A 19,724-nucleotide genomic window follows, 5' to 3' on the forward strand; every position below is an offset into this window, starting at 1 on the left:
TTCGCTGCCTAGTGCTGGAGAAGGTTTCCAGACAATGTGCTGGTTGAACTGGGTCTTAAAGGAGAGATAAGAATCTGTCACCATCAGAGGCCTTTTGAGATGACCCAAATATTGAGGAGAGGGTAGGAAATGGAAATAAAAAGTGTAGAAAAATTGAGACAAAGACCAAGCGACTATTAAAGGGCATCATTTAACTCCGTTATGATCATCTGACTGGATCAAAATTGAAATTTCTCCAATGCAGCTATTCCAAAAAACTGCAAACCATTGACTTGCTTTTTATTATTTTTATAAGATTAATGTATACTTGACCCAAAGAATAGAGTAAGGGAATCTTATAAAGTAGTTTCAAACTGATGGAAATAATTCTAAGAGAGATTCCATAAACCTTATTCTACCAATGGGACAGGAAAGAATAAATGGCATACGATTTAGAAGTGAGCATTTGGGTCAGTTTGAATTGTTTCTTTGTTACTCTGTGACCTAAAAGATTCATTTAAGTTTAGGGGACTACCAGGAGCATTTGGGTCAGTTTGGATTGTTTGTTACTCTGTGACCTAAAAGATTTATTTATTTTCAAGTCACCATAAACTTCTTTGAGATTGAGGAGGGGGCCATAGAAAAAAAGCTATTCTTACTTGTAGAAATAAAAATAAAATGGGATTGAGAAAGACTAAAATAATGGTTCCCAAATTCATCTGGGAAACACTGGTGGCATAAGTTCAAATCCGCCAGGCACTCCTTTGAAACTCTATGGAGGCAGTTCTACTCTGTCCTATAGGGTCGCTATCAGTCGGAATCGACTTGACGGCAACGGGTTTGGGTTTTTTGTTTTTGTTTTTTTAAATTCATCTGACTGAATACAGTTCAAATTTGACGAGGACTTGGACAGCCATAGCAACTCTATCAGGCCAAGTGTGAATTAGTCAGAAACAAGGCAGTGGGCAAGGAGGAGACACAGACCTAATAAGGCAGAGTCTGAGGAGAAGCCTGGAGAGGCAACACCTTAGTCCTGGTCTCTCTGGGAATGACACCTTTCTCTACTGAGATCTCAGACTGCCAGAGGCGCTTTATCCAGTAAATAAGTCTGAAATTAAAATGAGGAGGGAGACTCCCCAAAACATCCTGTTACCTTTGATAAGGAGCCCTGGTGGTTAAGTGGTTAAGAACTCAGCTGCTAACCAAAAGGTCAGCAGTTTGAATACACCGGCCACTCCTTGGAAACCTCATGGGGCAGTTCTACTCTGTTCTATAGGGCCACTATAAGTCATAATCAACTCAACAGCAACAAGTTACAGTTACAGCTACATTTAATAAAGCCTACTTGCCTAAAAGTACAGGGTCTCTCACTTGATTGTACCTTTTTCTTCATTTTTGCATTTACACATATGGACAAAGGTCTCATTTTCTAGAATTCTTTTAACAAATTTAGGCAAATTTTGGAGTTTACAACTAAAATTATCCACAGAAATCTAATGCTCTGAGAAATGGTCTTTTGAAATTATAGGTAGTTTAGGTCTTTCCTACACATCTATTCACAGAATTGTGATTTAGGAATAAATTATTAGTCTTTTTTTTATATAGGAATTTAATTTTTCAAAATAAAGGAAGAGTACAAGAGGATTTTTCATGGACTATAACTATAATTTATATAACCCAGAAAACCCAGTGTCGTTGAGTCGATTCCAACTCGTAGCCACCCTTTGGTTCGCAGCCATAGCACTTAACCACTACACCACCAGGGTTTCCTGCATAATTTATATAATAAATTATATATAAATTATAATTTATATAATAAACTGTATATAAATTATAATTTATATAATAATAGGTAAATATTTCTCAATATCAAGTCTAAGAAGACTCACTTATTCTTAGTTATCCATCAAAAATATCAGATTTTCTTTTCAGAAAAATATGGCTATCAAAGAGATAGTCATAACATCATACATGCACATTCATACTTTTAAGGTTACAGTTGTATCGGTTGTGCTTAATCTTTGCCCCTTATATACCGTAGCCAATGGGCCAATAAGAAGCCAGTAATCAGATTGCACTTCACTTGCTTGGTAAATGCAAGCCTATTACAATACCTCAATGAGGATAGTGTGGTGCCATATTTAATGGTGACCTTTATCTTCCATGAATGTTTTATCACAACAGAATTCGTGTCTCACTGACAGCCACAAGTATGTCACAGCCTGAAGGTGAGCATTGTTTGCAAAGTTAGGGCCATGTCGCTTTGGTGATGTCACACAAGATGGTCTCACTACACCAAACACACATGATTAAAAGGGCAAATTCTACCAGGAAATATACATTGATGTATGGGCCTTTTGGAAACTGTTCAATATGCACAGTTTGTACATGAACTAACTACAAATGAGATATAGTTCCTGGAACCCTAATCGTATAGCTCATATAGTATTTCCCTTTTCAGAATAGCTCACAGATCATTGACATTTAGCCATTTCTTCATTGTCTATTATATTCTGTACCAATGCTTTCAGCTACATATTCAGATAATAAAATTGACTTTTATGCCAGAAAATATTATAAATCTGTCCTAAATGCCAATACACCATGGAGTCTACAAAAATTCAAATATATTTTATCTCAGAAACCTGGGAGGCTCGTAGTCCCTCAGCATTCAAAGTGTTTCAGTATCAGTAGGATGGGTGATACTCAAGAATGCTAGAATTCAGAAGACAAAATGGAAAAGACTTGGAGGTCAGCTTATGAGTTAACAGAGCATGCTAAAAAAAAAAAAAAAGGTTAAGACCAAAACAGACCCTGGATAACTCGATCTCTACAGAAATCTTTGAGTCTGTGAATATATAGTAGACACTAAAACCTATAATTGAAGAAATGTTCATCATTGTAACTTGAACACTAAAACAAAAAGGGCATTTTCAAAGCTTATCCCTCAATAATGTCTACAAATTAATATGTATGAAAATCAAATTGCCGACTTTATGTCAAAATGTTAAACCACAGCGGAAGCCTAAGATTTGTCTGTGTTTGTGTAGTAACATGAATACGTTAAAATACCAAATGTGTCTCTTGGCTGCCAGTCCCCAAATGACCACTAAATGCTTCCATGTTGCTCCTTCAGAAATAATAGAATTGAATTTTTTTCTTCTCATATTTACAACTATTTAGGTCCCTTGCCATCTTTCATAAGCTCTAAGCTGTAATACCACTGACATTGTGCCAAAGAAATAATGACATGAAAGTGAGTAGTCCTATGAAATATTTTGATTTGGTAAATATGCCAAAGCACTCCATTTGTTATGTCTGTTAAATTGCAGCATTGCAAATAAGTGTTTAAAAATCTAGAAATTTTTAGGCGTGTCTTTTTCTTGTAAAGCACAAGTAGAAAACTAGATAACTATGCCCATTTTAAGAAAAACTGATGTAAAAACTCCATCCCAAAAATAAGACAATTAATTTAAGGATTAACCACTTGCATAAGTGTATTTTTTTTCCTTTAACCATAGAAACAGAATTATAGCAAGCCTAGATTCAGAGAGGTACAGAAGAGCAAAGTAGATAGTTGGCTACCTTTGATAATTAGAGATCAACTAAGAATCAAGCTAAAAGATGTCTGAAATTAGAGAACAAGCCAACAGGAAAATATGATTGAATCTACAGAAATATATTTTACATGCAGATTTCCACAAACATACCTCCTGGATACCTGCACAGTTGACCTAATCTTTTCTGCTTTCCCAAAACGATGTTTGTAATGTACTACATGCCAGGAAACATAAGGCTGTGTGCCTGCAGGTGACCTGAGCTTTCTAGGAGGGAGAAAAGGACAGCTTTTAACCCACACACGTGCACATAACATAGCACAAAGCCACTGACTAACAGGTGCTGACAAGAACACGCCAGCTCCGAGTCAGAAGCCACGGTTCCAGGTCTTGGTAGGACCTTTTCCTCAAGTGGGGCATGGGGTTGGCCCTTAGCAACTATGACTCCCTAGGTGCCATTTTCCACATACTGAAATTAGAGACTAATTCTAAAACTATTCTAAACTATTCTAGAAGGGGAAAAAAAGGCTTGAGCTTTAAAACCAAAGTTGGCTGCACAAAAACTATGTTGATAGTGCTAAAAGGCTCATTCCCTATCCCTTGGTTTTTTGTTTTGTTTTGTTTTCTTTCCTGCCCCCACTCCAATATTTATTTAATTACAGGCAGCCCCCGGGTTACAAACAAGATCTGTTCCTAAGCCTGTCTTTAAGCTGAATTTATAGGTAAGTCGGAACAAGTACATATGGTTCTTATTTAGCATCAGATAGTTAAATGTTTGTCTTAGTTTATATTTTACCTTCCTAGGCATATAAAACACTTAACAAACACTTCCAAACCATGCAGTGTTTTCATGATGTCACAAAGTAGTGCGTGAATTCATTATTACAAACCATTGTATGTTTTGGACAGCTTGTTTCATATAACGGGCTTTATGGCAATCTATTCTAAAGTACAAGTTGTCCTAAAGTCAGACATTCGTAAGTCGGACGTTTGTAACCCGGTGGCTGCCTGTATACATTTTTTTTTGTTTTTGGTAGGCTTGCTCTTCTCATTTTGCTGCAAGGCTGCATTTTAATTCTTCTGATTCTGCAGTGTAACAAGCTCCCTTTGACGCCTGTGTTCATTTGTTCTCAGCTGGTGAATGAGCAGCAGGAAAGCAGGCCTCTCCTAAGCCCCTCCATTGATGACTTCCTCTGTGAGACCAAGTCGGAGGCCACAGCAAGGCCAGTAACGTCTAACATAGCCGGTAATTCTTTCACTTTTAACTGACCGCCAAGTGGAGTTAATTTGAACTACAATAGAATTTCAGTTTTCTTCCCACAGTACATTTTCAGAGGGGAATAATATTTACAACCAAATGAAACTTCACAACATATACTATTCAGCATGAAAAAAACAAATCACTGTTCATTTTATAAGAAACCACAATGCTGATGGCTCACCCAGTTTTGCTGAACATAAGTGTGCTGCTATCAGCAACGCATCATCTCTCAACGCATATTTTCATACTTACTTCTTTCCCTCTTATTCACATCATATTAAGAAAACAAATGCATCTACCGTAGAATTAGGATTTTCAAGTTCTGGCTGATGGCCCAATTATTTCTGGAAATATTTTGTATGACAAAATTTCAGTAAAATAAAACTGTCAACAGTCCCTTCGAGTGGATTAAAATGACAGTTAAAATGTCCTAGACCTTTTTTGTTGTTAGCTGCCATCAAGTCAGGCCCTGACTCATGGCAACTCCAGGCACAAAGGGATCAGACCATTGGGATTTCATTGGCTGACTTTCTGGAAATGATCTTCCTAGTCCATCTTGGTCTAGAAGCTTCACTGAAGCCTGTTCAGCACTGCAGCAACACACAAGATTCCACTGACAGACGAGTGCTGGGTGCACTTGAGGTACATTGGCCAAGAATCAAACGCAGGTCTCCCACATGGAGGACTACAAGTCTACCCCTGAACCACCATTACTCCCACCCCCGACCCTTAACCAAAAAAAAAAAAACCCAGTGCCATCAAGTCGATTCCGACTCATAGTGACCCTATGGGACAGAGTAGAACTGCCCCATAGAGTTTCTAAGGAGCGCCTGGTGGATTCGAACGGCCGACCCTTTGGTTAGCAGCCGTAGCACTTAACCACTATGCCACCAGGGTTTCCTTAGCATAGTATAAAGCCAGTTTCATTTTCTGTCACGTAAACGTGTAACTTGCCCCTCTTACAACAATGCATTTGAGCATTCTGGACTCAAGCATGCACAGACAGTAAACCATCACCTGGCACAGTGTCTGGCACTCAATAAGTATCCACCCAAAGAGTGAACGAGGGTGCCTGTGGTACGAATCACACCTGTATCAGATGCTGCCTTTCTGCATTGATTTCATTCAGTCAGTATTCACATTCAAAGGCCTGTTGTTCAACTAAGAAGGAAACAATGACACTCTGAATCGAAGAACACAGGTTCTGTTGGATGTGCAGAACAGAATTTAACAGAAAAGAAGATAGTCACATACTGCCTTGTCACATCTGTTTCTTTTCATCATCATGGCCTCCGCTTGCTGTTAGCTTGCATATTTTCATTATACTTCTAAGTAAGTGATGAAAATTGCAGAAGAAGGAAATGGTGACCTTTTAAAAAAAAATGCTAAAACATACAACCACAAGAGTAACTAACAGACACTTTATGTGGCAATGTAGTCTAAGGTTCTGGGGTCAAACTTCGTGAGTTCATATCCCAGCTCTGCCACTTAGCCGCTCTGTGTCCTGGGACAGCTTGTTTAATTAAGTCTCGGCTTCCCCTTATATCTAATAATAGTAAGATCTATATCTCATACAGGAGCCCCTGGTGGCGCAGAAGGTTAAGCACTCACTATTAACCAAAAAGTTGGTTGTTTGAACCCACCCAGAGGCGCCTTGGGAGGCAGGCCTGGCAATCTGCTTCCAAAAGGTCACAACCTTGAAAACCCTACAGAGCAGTTCTATTCTGCACACATGGGGTCTCCACGAGCTGGAATTGACTAACAACAACATATCTCATGGGCTACTTGGGAAGATTAAATGAAGTAATCTCTATAAGTGCTTAGCACGGCATAAGCTCTAGCTGGTATTACCACTACTGTTAGATATCAGGTGAGAAACAATATTCCCAACACTTTTCTTTCAAATTCATTAACTTTTTTACATCATATTCAATCAACCATTTTCTAAATTCAACTATCACTTTGAGTAATCAAGCAAGTAAAATTGTGCTTGGTACCCTTTAGACAAAAAACTAAACAAGTTCTCATACCATCAGGTCAGATTCGTCCCTCTGCTCTATGACACTGGAGCTCATCCCTTTGAAACCGTAGAACTACTCCCAGAAAAATACAGAGAAGCCTTGTTTCTCTAGTTTCAGATGAATTGGGCTCCTGGTGGGTCCATGAGAATAGGATGCACTGAGAAGTCCCCATGGTTCTAGGAAGAAGCTGCAAAGGGATGGAGTTCCTCAGATCTTCATTCCAGCACCTTCTGCACTTCCCAGTTCTCACTGATTCCAAAACTAAGTCACTTGGAAGGACCCACCCTTAGGAAGAGCAGCATAAGATTGAACTCAAAAGCTACTTTTTGTCTTGATCCCTCAAACATATATGAGAGACCTGTGAAATATTACAGACGAAAAATCAAAAGAATGTATAATTTCTTGTGACTCCAATACAGACAGCATTACCCTCCTAAGTAAGGGGTCTGGTTAAATGATGTTCTTAGACTGTGGAGTTTTCTTCTCTCATCCTTGGCATTCAGTGTAGCTGGATTGCATAGGTTTTTATCCTGAAGGAAGACTGTTTGATAATGTGTTATATAATCTTAAAAATATGTCTCAAGGCAAAACATTATAATTTTTTAAATCTCTAAGGAATACAGTTCTTAAATAAGACATATCTTTTCCAAGAACCAGCCAAATGATTTTTTTCATCTACTAACCTTAGAAGACCATGTTCATCTTCTGCTTTGTTCCCTCCCCCCAAGACAAAATCAAACCTGCTGCCATCCATTCAATTCCAACTGACTTTACTCTGTAACCATGTTACAGAATAGAACTTCTCCATAGGGTTTTCTTGGCTATAATCTTTATGTAAGCAGATAGCCAGGCTTTTCTCTTGTGGCTCTACTGGGCGGCTTTGAATCACTAACCTTTAGGTTAGTTGTTGAGCACAAATCATTAGCACCACCTACAGAAGTACTAAATTATAATTCTTTTCTGAAGTGTTTCAATTTATGTTTTTTCTTTCTTCTGTTTTCTACTTTAGGACTAACTTCTTGTCATCCAATGATGATATCTTTCAAATTGGCCGTAAAAGAATGTTTTCCATTGTTTGCCATTAATACCCTACATTCTCTTGAATTTGTCTTTGATCCTGGTGGACAGCTACGTAATTCCTTTGGTCCTCTCAAACTGTATCCTTAGTAGTAGTAGCTCAACCAAATTAATTGCTAATATCTTTGATTTTAAAATGGTAAATAAGTGTATATTATGCATGCATTCATTTATCAAATGTCCTAGAATTAATTCAGCAGTAGATACTTTAAGGTATCAGTTGTATGATAAGACAAGTAATTACTGTAAGAATTGAAACAATAACTTGTTGCTCTGTAATCTCTCAACAAAGTCTAGTATGTTTCAAAGCACAAGACAGAATCTTTTTCCAAGAAGAACGGGATTCTCGGCTTACATCTATTGATGTACATCATCTAAAGTATTTTCTCCATAGCCTTGAAAAATTAGGTGAAGAATTACTACAGAAGAAACATTTTGCATGATTCAAAAAAATTTATTCTTACTCCTTGATATCAGGGGAAGAGTTCCCTCAACAAAGTTCACCATCCTGCCACAGCCACTTAACAAAATATCACAACTGCAAAACTAGCGTAGTATTTACAAAATACATTCTTATGAAATCCAAATAGCCATGAGCCCAATAGTATACCTCTTCAGTGAAGGTTTAGAAATACCCCTGGAATGTGGATAGTAGCATTATTTATATATTCCAGAAAAAGGAAAAAACTGATTAAATTATCTAAGTCCAATTTATTTGACATCAGTGACAAAATTCTGCCTAAAGCACTTTGCTTTGTAACCTCTACATTACAGAATATATTTTCTGGAATGCCAGGGTAGCTTACAAATCAGAGCAGAGCCTCATCAGCTCCTTGAGCCATATTCACTGACCGGACCAGTTAAGGTTACTCCTTGATCTGTTCTGTCTGGCCATTCCATGTAGATTCACTGCTTTGGAGAAATTCACTAAAAATCCGAAGCTCATTACAACCTAAAGGTTGGCAGTTCAAACCCACCCAGAGGCACCATGGAAATTAGACCTGGACATCTCCTTCCATGAAGATTACAGCCAAGAAAACCCTAGGGAGCAGTTCTATTCAGTAACACATCAGGTCACCATTAGTCAGAGTCTGCTGGATGGCTACAAGTTTATAGGAGGAGATGATATTTTGTGCTGATTAATTTGAATACACAGACATTGGACCCCAAACTTTCATGTGCCTAAGCAAATCTTTAAAATTGGGTTAAGAAAATCAGCAAACAGCCTCTTTCATGCCAACACCTGCTGTCTTTGAAGCCCATATGGGGCAGTGAGACACGCATTTTTCAGTCTTAACTAAAGGATACACACACACTAGACAGGACTTGTCTCCCTCCAGAGGGTGAAAGGGTACACCCACCCATCTATGCTTTCAAAATTGAGATCCCTGGGGAGTCTCCGAGTTTCAAAGCTTGCCCTTTGTCCTCAGGCCACCCCCTTCATCAACTGGGTAACAAACAAGGTCCTCTTGTGCAGCGAGCATTTGTTTCACATTTTCTGGGGAAAGAACAAAGAGACCAAGAGAGCTCAGAGCAAACACAGGAAATGTGGAGAACACTCTGGAGGGGAAAAGAATGGTACTGAGCCAAGTTTGAATTTCTAATTGACTCTTTTTGGTAATTCATTTTTTCTGAATGGTGAGAAGCAGATACAGAATTAAATTAATACTCAGCAGTTATTATTTCGTAATGAGTGTACTTCCTGTATACAAGTAGACTATTCCTATATAATTTGCTGCAAAAAGAAGTCCAGGAGCAAATGACTAATTTCTGATTGTACGATTAGGGAAAAAAAGACATATATGGCATTCCAGAGGTTTTCATCAACTTCCTTCCTTCTATTATAAGAAAATCACATTGGGCCTAGAGTCCCTGCCAATGTGAGAAGCCTGGAAATTTCCATTTAAATGTTTGATGGCTATCAAGTGTTTAGCATGCTAGCCTATCTTGGCTGCCTGCTGTGCTTGAGTTTTAGACCTAAAGCCAGGCTGCTTAGCTCTGAAAGCCAGTTCTTCTTCCTCTCATTCAACCACTTCCTGGCCACAAAACGCTCCTCCTATCTCAGAGCATCTCAGCACCAGAAAGTGGCTCCCAGCTCCTGAGGAAGACTCAGTTGAGATAAGCTGACACTTTGAGGCCATTTTATGATAAATTGGCTTCGTAGGGTCCTCTGCAGAACCAGTACCTCTGTCTCAGCCTCCATTTTGCTCCCAGTGGACTTTCCTCTTCCTGTCAGTGCGTGGATCTGGCTCTTGCCTGAAATAGGAATGGGGAAAATGTAACGAGATCAATAAAAAGGAAAGAAAAACATCACAAATTGCCTGCCAAGGAATAGAAATAATATTTACTTAGTACCTAAATTGTATGCCTGGCAGTTTACACACATTATATAATTTAATCCTCATATCATACCTAAAAGAGCCAAAATCAAACCAAACCAGTTGCTGAAGAGTTGGTTCCGACTCATGGCAACCCCATGTGTGCAGAGTAGAACTGCTCCACAGGGTTTTCAAGGTTCTGACCTTTCAGAAGAGATCACCTATTAATTCCTTGTTTTCCATGTAAGGAAGCTGAAACTTATAGAAGTCAAGAAATTTACCCCAAGTCACACAAATAGGCAGTGGGGGAACCTGGTTTTTCCACTTCACCACCCAACATACAACCACTGTGGTTCATGATTGCAGCCAAAACAAGTTTTTTTCAGAGTAAAGATTGACATACTATTCTAAGGATTCCATAGGGGTGCTTAGCCTATGAAGGTGGTACAGCTCTCTAGAAATTCTGGTTTTGAACTCACTTGAGCACTGGCCCTGCCTTGAGTGCACTGGGTGGGGGGAGCAGATGGACAAGCACTGAGACATCAGCAGAACCCCCTGACCACCAAAAGGGAAAGCCGGGATCGCCAACGAGGAGGAGTAGGACAGGGCTGGTTCTTAAGGACTGCGTGAGGTAGGGTGAATGCAGGGATGTCTGGGCCACCTCTGTGGCTTTCCTAAGCTGACTGGGAGTAGAGTCCCTCAGCCAGGAAGCCACCAGGTCTGATCAGCCACCTGGGGAAGCAGCATGAACTGGTGGAGAGAGAGGACTGGAGGGAGCCTCTTTGATTCGAATTTTCTGTTTCTCACAGAGCTAGTCAAACACGTGTTATGGTCACTGCTAAGAGAAAGAAGAATAGAGCTACAAAGCTTGCCTTTTTAATTCTCGTTTGCCTAGTTTTCATTGGAACAAATTATTATTTCTTCCTTTACTACAGTATTTAATACGATGTAATCAACTTTTTTTTTTTTTAATCAACTTGCTAGAAAGTAAAAGTGTTTCAGTTTCATGGTTCGTTACATTCAAATTTAAATTTGCACATTAGCATGTGCACCTATTCATCAACTATGGGTTATAAGATACCTATCTCGTGTGAGCCCAGACATCGTGCTATTTTCTGATTAAATCAGTTTGCAAGTATATCTCTGAATGTGGTAGAGGTACTCTTCTCTGGAAAAACTGAAATCTAAAATAAACCTTCTCTGTAAATAAAGCAAAACAACAAATAAATAGTACCTGAACTCGGGTTCAATTTTAGAGTTTTAATTTCATCCAAAGCTTCATCACTGGTGAGGCTGGTGCAAGCTCTGTCTTACCGATTTATACCATGGCAAATAAAGGAGAACGTGCAACAAAACATCCCAGGCTAAATATAGCCTGTCTTTATAAATTAATGGTGTGCTAATTTAATTTGATGCTTCTAACCTGCACCATAAGCACAAAATCTCTGTACCCAACTGAAATTTATTTTTTAAAGATGATTTCAGGGCAGTAAGTGGGCTTGTCTTAGCCTCTTCCCTCTTTTCTAGTATTGACCACAGGCTTGGATCTCCTGGACCTGAGTGAACCAGTCTCTCAAACTCAAACCAAAGCCAAGAAGTCAGAGGCCTCATCGAAAACCTCATCCCTCAAGAAAAAGGCTGATGGATCCGACCTCATCAGTTCAGATGCTGAGCAGAAAGGCCAGCCACTCAGAGTTCCCGAGACTTCGTCCTTAGATTTAGGTAAGACCATGGCTTTCTTTTGCTGCTACTCAACCTTGCCCTGTTGGAACACTGAAGTTTACCAACTGAATGTTGCTACAAGGAAGCTCCATAAATGACATTAAGACCATGGACAAAGGAATTGAAAGATGATTTAGGAAACTGATCAGGGCACAGGTTCTTTTTTTTTTTTTTTTAGTGAAAATGTACACAACAAAACATATGAGCATTCAACAGTTTTTACAAGCACCAATCACTGGCAATACTTACACACTTCACATTAAGTCACATTGTCCGTGTCTCTGCTATGTTGTTCCACCACAGTTAACTTAGACTCTCTGCCCCTTAAAGTTCTCTTCTGTGTTTTAGAGTTACTGTTGTCTATTTAATCTCATAGACATAACTCTTTAAGAGAGTGTGATACATAAGGCAAGCATTCTTTATTAAATGAGCTAAATTGTAGTTTAGTTTAAAGATGTCTTCATCGAACAGTTTCAGTTCAAGCTTAAAAGTTGTTTACAGACAATAGATTCAGGGGTTCCTCCAGTTTCAATGTATCCAGTAAGCCTGGTTTCCAATAACAATTTGAAGTTCAGCTCCACATTTTTTCCTCCTTTTGATCAAGATCCAACAATTGGGTCCTTGATCAAAACATTCAGTAATAGTAGTCAGGCACCATCCATCTCTTCTGGTTTCATGGCAAAGGAGGCAATTAGACCTGCAGTCTATTTCCTTCTCTGATTCCTGAGGCATGGGTTCTTTTCTGCTTGGACGGAGAGCTCAACTTTGAGTAACTGGTGTTGATTAATTGACCCACTTATTCAACCCACCTGTACTGAGTTCTTGATAGATGCCAGGCACCCTGCCAGACAGTGGGTTTACAAATAAAACAAGACACGGGTCTTACCCTCTAGGAGTGTTCAGTCTTATGGGAAGACACATCAGTAAACAACTCCAACACAAGGTCCAGGGATAGCCAGACCAAATAGTAGCATGTAGCGTGTTTGGAAATACATCTGAGATGATGATAATAGCCATTTATTGATAACTTATAATGTTCAGGGACTGAGCTGCATGACTTACATATATTAGCTCACTAAATCCTCACAACTCTTTGCAATAAATGAGGAACCAGATTTCGAAAAATGTAAATAATTTTCCCAAGATCTCACAGTCAGTAAGGGGTAGAGATAGCATTTGAACCTAGCTCTAGCTGACTTCGAATCCCATGCTTTTTTTCTACTCTATTCTACCTTCTCCTGAAGGTGGCAGGTATTATAGAGAGCCAAGGGAAACATGTATCTCCCCTGGCTGTCAGACTGACATACACGTGTGTACGTATGTATATATTCATAAAATGAGCACGTTAGTAACTAATCCATAAGATTATAATTAAGATTGAATGGGATATATACGTGAAATCACTTAGCACTGTGATGTTACATGGTCATGAATTAGCTTATTCATTTGTTCAGTAAACACTTCTCTGAATGCCTGCCATGTTCCAGGTACATGCTATGTGCTGGACATGCAAAGATAAATAATATAAACTCTCCATCTCTCAGTAAGTTTACAGTCAGTGGGGAGACAGAAAAATTATTAAACTATTATAATAAAATATGCACTATATACTATATTTGGGGCCAGATTAGATACTACATGAACACATTCATAGAGCCCCTGACCTACCCTGGAAGTTGGAGAAAATGTTTTATAGGAGATACTATAAAAAAAAAAAAAAATTCATAGAGCCCCTGACCTACCCTGGAAGTTGGAGAAAATGTTTTATAGAAGATACTATAGGAGCCACAATTTGAGGGATTAGTAGGAACTTGCCAGATGAAAAAGATGGATCAGGAGAGGGGTAGAGCATTCCTGGTACAGAGAAAAGAGAGATTCAGATGCAAATATACAGAAAAACACAGAGAAATGTTTTTTCAAGTAAATACAAGTATTCCAATAGTATTCAAGGATGGTGGAATGGTGATAAATAAGCCTAAGAGTCACTGACCAAAAATAGAACCAAACCCATTACCATCGAGTCAATTCTGACTTACAGTGAAGAGTCACTGACCAAAAATAGAACCAAACCCATTACCATCGAGTCAATTCTGACTTACAGTGACTCTATAGGATAGAGTAAAACTGCCTCGTAGAGTTTCCAAGGAGCGGCTAGATTCAAACTGCTGACCTTTAGTTAGCAGCCGAGCTCTTAACCACTGTGCCACCAGGGCTCCTGAGAGTCACCAGAGGCCAGATGATAGTAGTCTTGGATGTCACGTCCTTAGGATGGGAGAGATGGGAGATGTTGAAGGGTTTTACACAAAGAAGTGACAGAACCGATTCTATTTCAGAAACACCCTACTCTGGTGGATGTATGGAGAATGGAATGGAGGCAGGAAGACCCACAGAGACATCCAAGATAGTGACAGAGGGGATGGGGAAGGGGAGACAGATTCACAAAATATTATAGCAGGACTTGGGAGCTAAATGAATGTGTGTATGAGAGCGAGGGGGATGGATCCATGTGCCCAGCTCTGTGATAGGGGTTAGAAGAGAGGAAGGAGGGAGTCAAGGTGGAAAATATTGAGTTCAGTGTTGAACCTGTTATATTTTAGGGGCTTGCGGGACTTCTGGAGTCCTGGTGGTGCAGTGGTTAAGAGCTCAGCTGCTGACCAAAAAGGTCAGCAATTCAAATCCACCAGCTGCTCCTTGGGAACCCTACAGGGCAGTTCTACTCAAAGGCAACAGGCTTGGTGAAACTTATAAGGAGACCTGGTTGCTCAGTGGTTAGGCACTGAGCTGCTAACCAAAAGGTCAACAATTCAAACCCACCCCATGGGAGAAAGATGTAGCAGTATGCTTCTGTAAAGATTACAACCTTGAAAATCCTATGGGACAGTTCTACTTTGTTCTACAGGGTCACTGTGAGTTGGAATCAACTTGGCAGCAATAGGATTTCTTTGTTCATTTGTTTTTTTTTTTGGTTTTGGTGGGACTTTTATGTGGAGATATCCAATAAACTATTACATACATAGGGCTAGGGCTCAGGAAAGAGAGCTGAGCAGGTAATGGAGGTTTGGAGTCAAAGGCTTGTGAGTGGGTATTGTAACCATGGGTAGATAAGACCATCCAGGGATAGATTGTAGAGAAAAGGCAGAGAACCAGCCTACTGTTCAAACTAGTTGCATATACAGGATCCTTTATCTCCTGCCATTTCTCTTTGGATGAAAACTTTGTAACTGTTTCCTCACCATCACTGTGTATCTAGGTTTATTCAGCTGTACAGGTTAATAAATCAAATGTATACATTTGTGTAAAAATATATTATTAAATGCATTACAATATAACAAAATAATTGTTATGTTAAAAACAAAAGAGTAAATTTCATTCCTCTGCTTTTGAGAAAATGTCCTGTAAAGAAGTCATAAAAGCTTAGTTTACAAGGAAGGACCTGAGAGGACACTGACTGGGAACTTATCTTTTATAAATGAAAAAACTGGACTCTAAGGTTGTTTAAGTGGTTTGTTCACAGTCAAACCACTCTCTACCTGTTACTGAGAGAGAACACAGGTTCTTTATCTTTAAGAATCAAGCCAGAGGGAGAAAATGGGTCCAGCACTTTCTTGGCTGCCTCCATTGTCTCCTTTCTCTCTATCCCTGTTATACACTCCTTCTTTTGGTGAAAAATTAAGTAGTTCATACAAAAGCTATAAAAAGTTTTCCAGTTTCCTCCCACCTCCTTTTATCAGAGAGGCTCATTGCTTTAAACAGAATTTCTTTCTAGAAACATGCCATAAGTGTTTCAAAGCAATCCTTGTTATCCAGAGGCTGATAGAGCTCCACATGTTCCTTCTACCCCAGGTTCCCGGTCTCGCACAGCACACAGGATTCAGAATGCACATAACACTGAAATAAATTCATGTAAAACTTGATTGCTTTGACTGTAAAAGCAATTGAATTTATCTTAATAAGTCTTATTTTTATTTTTAGCTGCACCTGTTTTAATTAATTTTCATGAGACCTTGAAAAGGCTGGTCTTGGATTTGAGAGCATCATTCTTTGGAAAAGCATAAGAAAAATCTTACACCGCCCCACTGCTTTAGGATATGACTCCTGGAAGATGACAATTTCATAACTCTAATAAAATTCTTATTAAAGAAATTACAAATAAAATAACAAGATTGTAGCATATCTATTGTAAAATAGGACTAGAAATCAGCTATTTGAAGCCACCAAAATAGTACCGTCAAAACTGTCTCCCACCTCTTAAAAAATGGTTCTACATGTGGCTTCATCACGAAGATATATCATATTTTCAAAGTCTACATGAGGCATGTAGAGTTATTTAAAAAGCATCACTAGGCACAAAATAAAAGAAATATTCTGTGCAATTTTCAGAAAAAGGGTTAAATCCATTTTGTATCAAAAAACATAGAGCACCTGATGTGTGTCAGGCACTGTACCAGGTGCCAAAGGAGGAAAAATGTATTATATGTAGCTTCTAATTGACAAGTGCAAACTTGCTGCCAGATTTTTAGATTATCCTTCAGCTCTTCAAGTTCTCTGGAGGAATATTGCCAAGATGGAGCTCTTACAAATTGGACTGTGCTAATTTGAACACAATTTCTGTGGTTTTATGAAGTTATAATTCCTTAGTATAATTGCATAGGCTCTGAAGGGAAATCAAGTTTTCTTAGTTCGGTTGAGTAACTTCAGATTGTAAAATTTCTCAGTCTTAATCCATGTCTCCTCTTCTCTCCTCACCTCATGCTCTTCCCCGGCCCCTCCCCGTTCCTGTCTCCTTAGTAGACATTCACACACAACTGGAAAAATGGGATGATGTTAAATTTCATGGAGACCAAACTAGCAAGGGGCTTCCAATGGCAGAGAGAAAGTCGTGCTCATCTAGAAGTGGATCAAAAGAACTCCTGTGGTAAGATATTTTGACATGAGAAAATAGCCATTCGTGTGTCAGCTTCATTTATGGGTGTTTCTCTTATGTACTGAAATAGCCAATGAGTTAAGTCAATTCAGATACTTGGTGTTGTGTATAACCCCTATACGTCAATGTTAAGTATTGTGGTTTCTAACCAAACTAGTTGTTGAAGAGCTGATTCCAACTCATGGTGATCTCATGTGTGTCAGAGTAGAACTGTGCTCCACAGGGTTTGCAATGGCTGATTTGTCTTCACCTCTGAGTAGAGTCAAGCCTCCAACCCTTTGCTTAGCAGCCAAGCAAGTTAACCATTTGCACCGCTCAAGGGCTCTAGTGTGGCTTATACAAATGCTAAATCATGTCATCTGAATTGTCCAAAATTTAGCCAATAAAGATTTGGGGAGGTGCATGATTCAACATTTGTTGATGATTTTCTGAATGTGTGACTGAGCTGATGAATCAAAATAGGTGCAAGCATGTATTTATGTATGTATTCACTATAATATCACATGAATGATATTAAAATTAGACTTCTCTGGTTACACAGGTAACCTTTTCTGGCTTACTTAATCATCTACCATCTGGTAATGCAAGTAAGAAGAAAAGTCCATGGCTGCCCAAGAGGAAGCCTGGCCACCTAAGTTTTACCAGTGCCTGTTGTCCTCACACATTGTCCACTTACCACAACATCTCAAATGCTACACAACAATGAAATCACACCTGAGATACTCTGTACACAGTCTCCCCCAAAACAAAACAGTATCTGTTTAATAAAGCAGAGCTTTCTGTAGCAAAAACATTGTTCACTTATTTTATGCACGTAATTGAACTAAATTCTAAATTTAGTTCACCTAGCACATTGCAACTGCTTAAAAAATTCTGAAAATGGTCATCACAATTGAAATATATAAAGTTTATGTTTTCATTAAAATTCTGACAAGAGCTATGTTTCCTTGCTCTTAATGGTCCAAGTTAACTAGGTTCCTGGTTGGATTTCAGGCTGAACTTCTTTCACGATGTGCTCTAATTTACTTACTGCATCCCTCCAGGTCCTCAGAGCACAGATCTCAGCCAGAACTGAGTGGTGGGAAAAGCGCCCTCAACTCAGAGTCAGCTTCGGAGCTGGAATTAGTGGCTCCGACACAGGTAACAAAACTGATTCTTTGATGAATGCATCTTTTTTTTAATAAATAAAATCTATCATAAATACTGTATTTAAATTTTGCACGAAAGGTTTGAAATATTTTTCTATATTTTGTATCTCATGTGCTTTCTTATTCAGTATCTATCTTGATGCTTAAAATAACTGATGATACATATACTTTTGTCTGGAAAACGTGTTAATGAATTCACTGTGTACTTAGCGCTTTCCTTGCCCTAGCGTTTACTGTTCTGTTATTTTGCTGTAAAAAAACTTGTTCTGCTCCAGCATTAGTGCTAGTTATGTAACAGAACACAAAAAAGAGGAAATTGCTTCTCGAGTGTTCATTCACGTCTATCCCCTGTAGAAGAAAGCACAAAGTACAAAAAAAGACTGTCACATTAAAATAAATTGGATCCTGAAGAATACGTAATTATAATATTAGTAGTAATGATAATAACCCAGTCAACCCAGTGCCGTAGAGTTGATTCCGACTCATGTAATGATAATAAGAGTTTCCATTTATGAGTGCCCAGTGTTAGGGACTTTACTCTGTGATTTTCATACCTTATACTGACACTCAAATAATCCTATGAAGTATTATTATCCTCATTTTAAAGACACTTTAAACAGTCTCAGTGAAGTCAAATTCCTTGTCCTGAGACACCCAGCTAATCACCGGTGGAAGCAGAGTATGAACCCAGATCTGTCTTTCTGCTGCTTGACTCTCCAGAATAAATGGCTTGTCAGTAGTGAGTAATCTCTTTGGTTAAGACTGTTTCAAGGAGACTCAAAGTCTGTCTCAATCTTTTCATTCCCTTGAACACATTCCAAAGGTAAAGCTTTGACCTAAAATCACAAATATCTCTTAAGAAGTGTGTGTCCACATTCATGCACTCAGGGAGCTTACAATCCCCTTAAAGAGAGACTACATTTTTAGGAAAATAAGTGATTAAAGTGAACAAGAGAGATTTTCTTGAGTTTACTAGATAAGATGCTAAAACTGTGAGAGGAAATACATTGTCTGAGGTAAAATAAAGGGATAATTCCAATAGCAAACATTACTGAGTGCTGTGACAAGAAGTTCTAATATATATCAGCACATTTGATCCTGATAAACAGCTCTATGAGGTAAGTTCACTTATTACCCCATTTTATAGATGAGAAAACTAAGGCACAAAAACAAAAAAAATATTACCCCATTTTATAGATGAGAAAACTAAGGCACAGAGATTAAAAACTTGTCTATGGACCCACAACTAATAAGTTGCAGAGAGGAGGACAAAGACAGTGAGGAATTGGTAAAGAAACGAAAGGCCTCTAGAAATCTCTCTAGGCCACCGATAGCACCCCCTCATATACAACTCACATTTTACAAGAGAAGGGTGGACCCCAGAACTCTACTCAGCTGAGCAAGTCAGCTAACTCCCTGAACAGACAACTCTGCAGAGCTGAGTGAATTGTGAATGGGACATGAAAGCTGAGTTTTCTTTCTTTGTGCTCATTCCTAACGTAGCTTTTTAAAAGCAAATTTATAACATTTACGAGGGAAACGTTTCTTGATAAATTTGTTGGAAACTTAGACTAAGATTCAGTAATCTGTAAGGTTTCATAAATGAATCCTAGTACAATTTAATGTAGCCATAAAACATTTCTTTTGCAGTAGTGTGAGACTTGGCACAGGTGGGCTGTTCTATTCCCAACTGGGGAGAGGAGGCTCAGCTGGGGTC

At 38.8% G+C, this 19,724-nt stretch overlaps 1 protein-coding gene across 3 annotated transcripts in view; it reads left to right on the forward strand.

Annotated features, from left to right (window-relative positions):
- Positions 1-19,724, forward strand: part of PEX5L (peroxisomal biogenesis factor 5 like) — a 199,262-nt gene that overhangs the window by 98,092 nt on the left and 81,446 nt on the right. For 2 of the 3 annotated variants that reach the window (XM_064279716.1, XM_064279720.1), the window contains 4 exons: positions 4,671-4,782; positions 11,741-11,935; positions 16,727-16,850; positions 17,903-17,999. In XM_064279716.1, coding sequence (XP_064135786.1) covers positions 4,671-4,782; positions 11,741-11,935; positions 16,727-16,850; positions 17,903-17,999 — 528 coding nt within the window. The remainder of the gene's footprint in view (positions 1-4,670; positions 4,783-11,740; positions 11,936-16,726; positions 16,851-17,902; positions 18,000-19,724) is intronic. The other variant, XM_064279725.1, reaches the window with a different exon arrangement.

This window comes from Loxodonta africana, chromosome 1, assembly GCF_030014295.1.
Source record: "Loxodonta africana isolate mLoxAfr1 chromosome 1, mLoxAfr1.hap2, whole genome shotgun sequence".
In the NCBI taxonomy this organism is placed as follows: domain Eukaryota; kingdom Metazoa; phylum Chordata; class Mammalia; order Proboscidea; family Elephantidae; genus Loxodonta; species Loxodonta africana.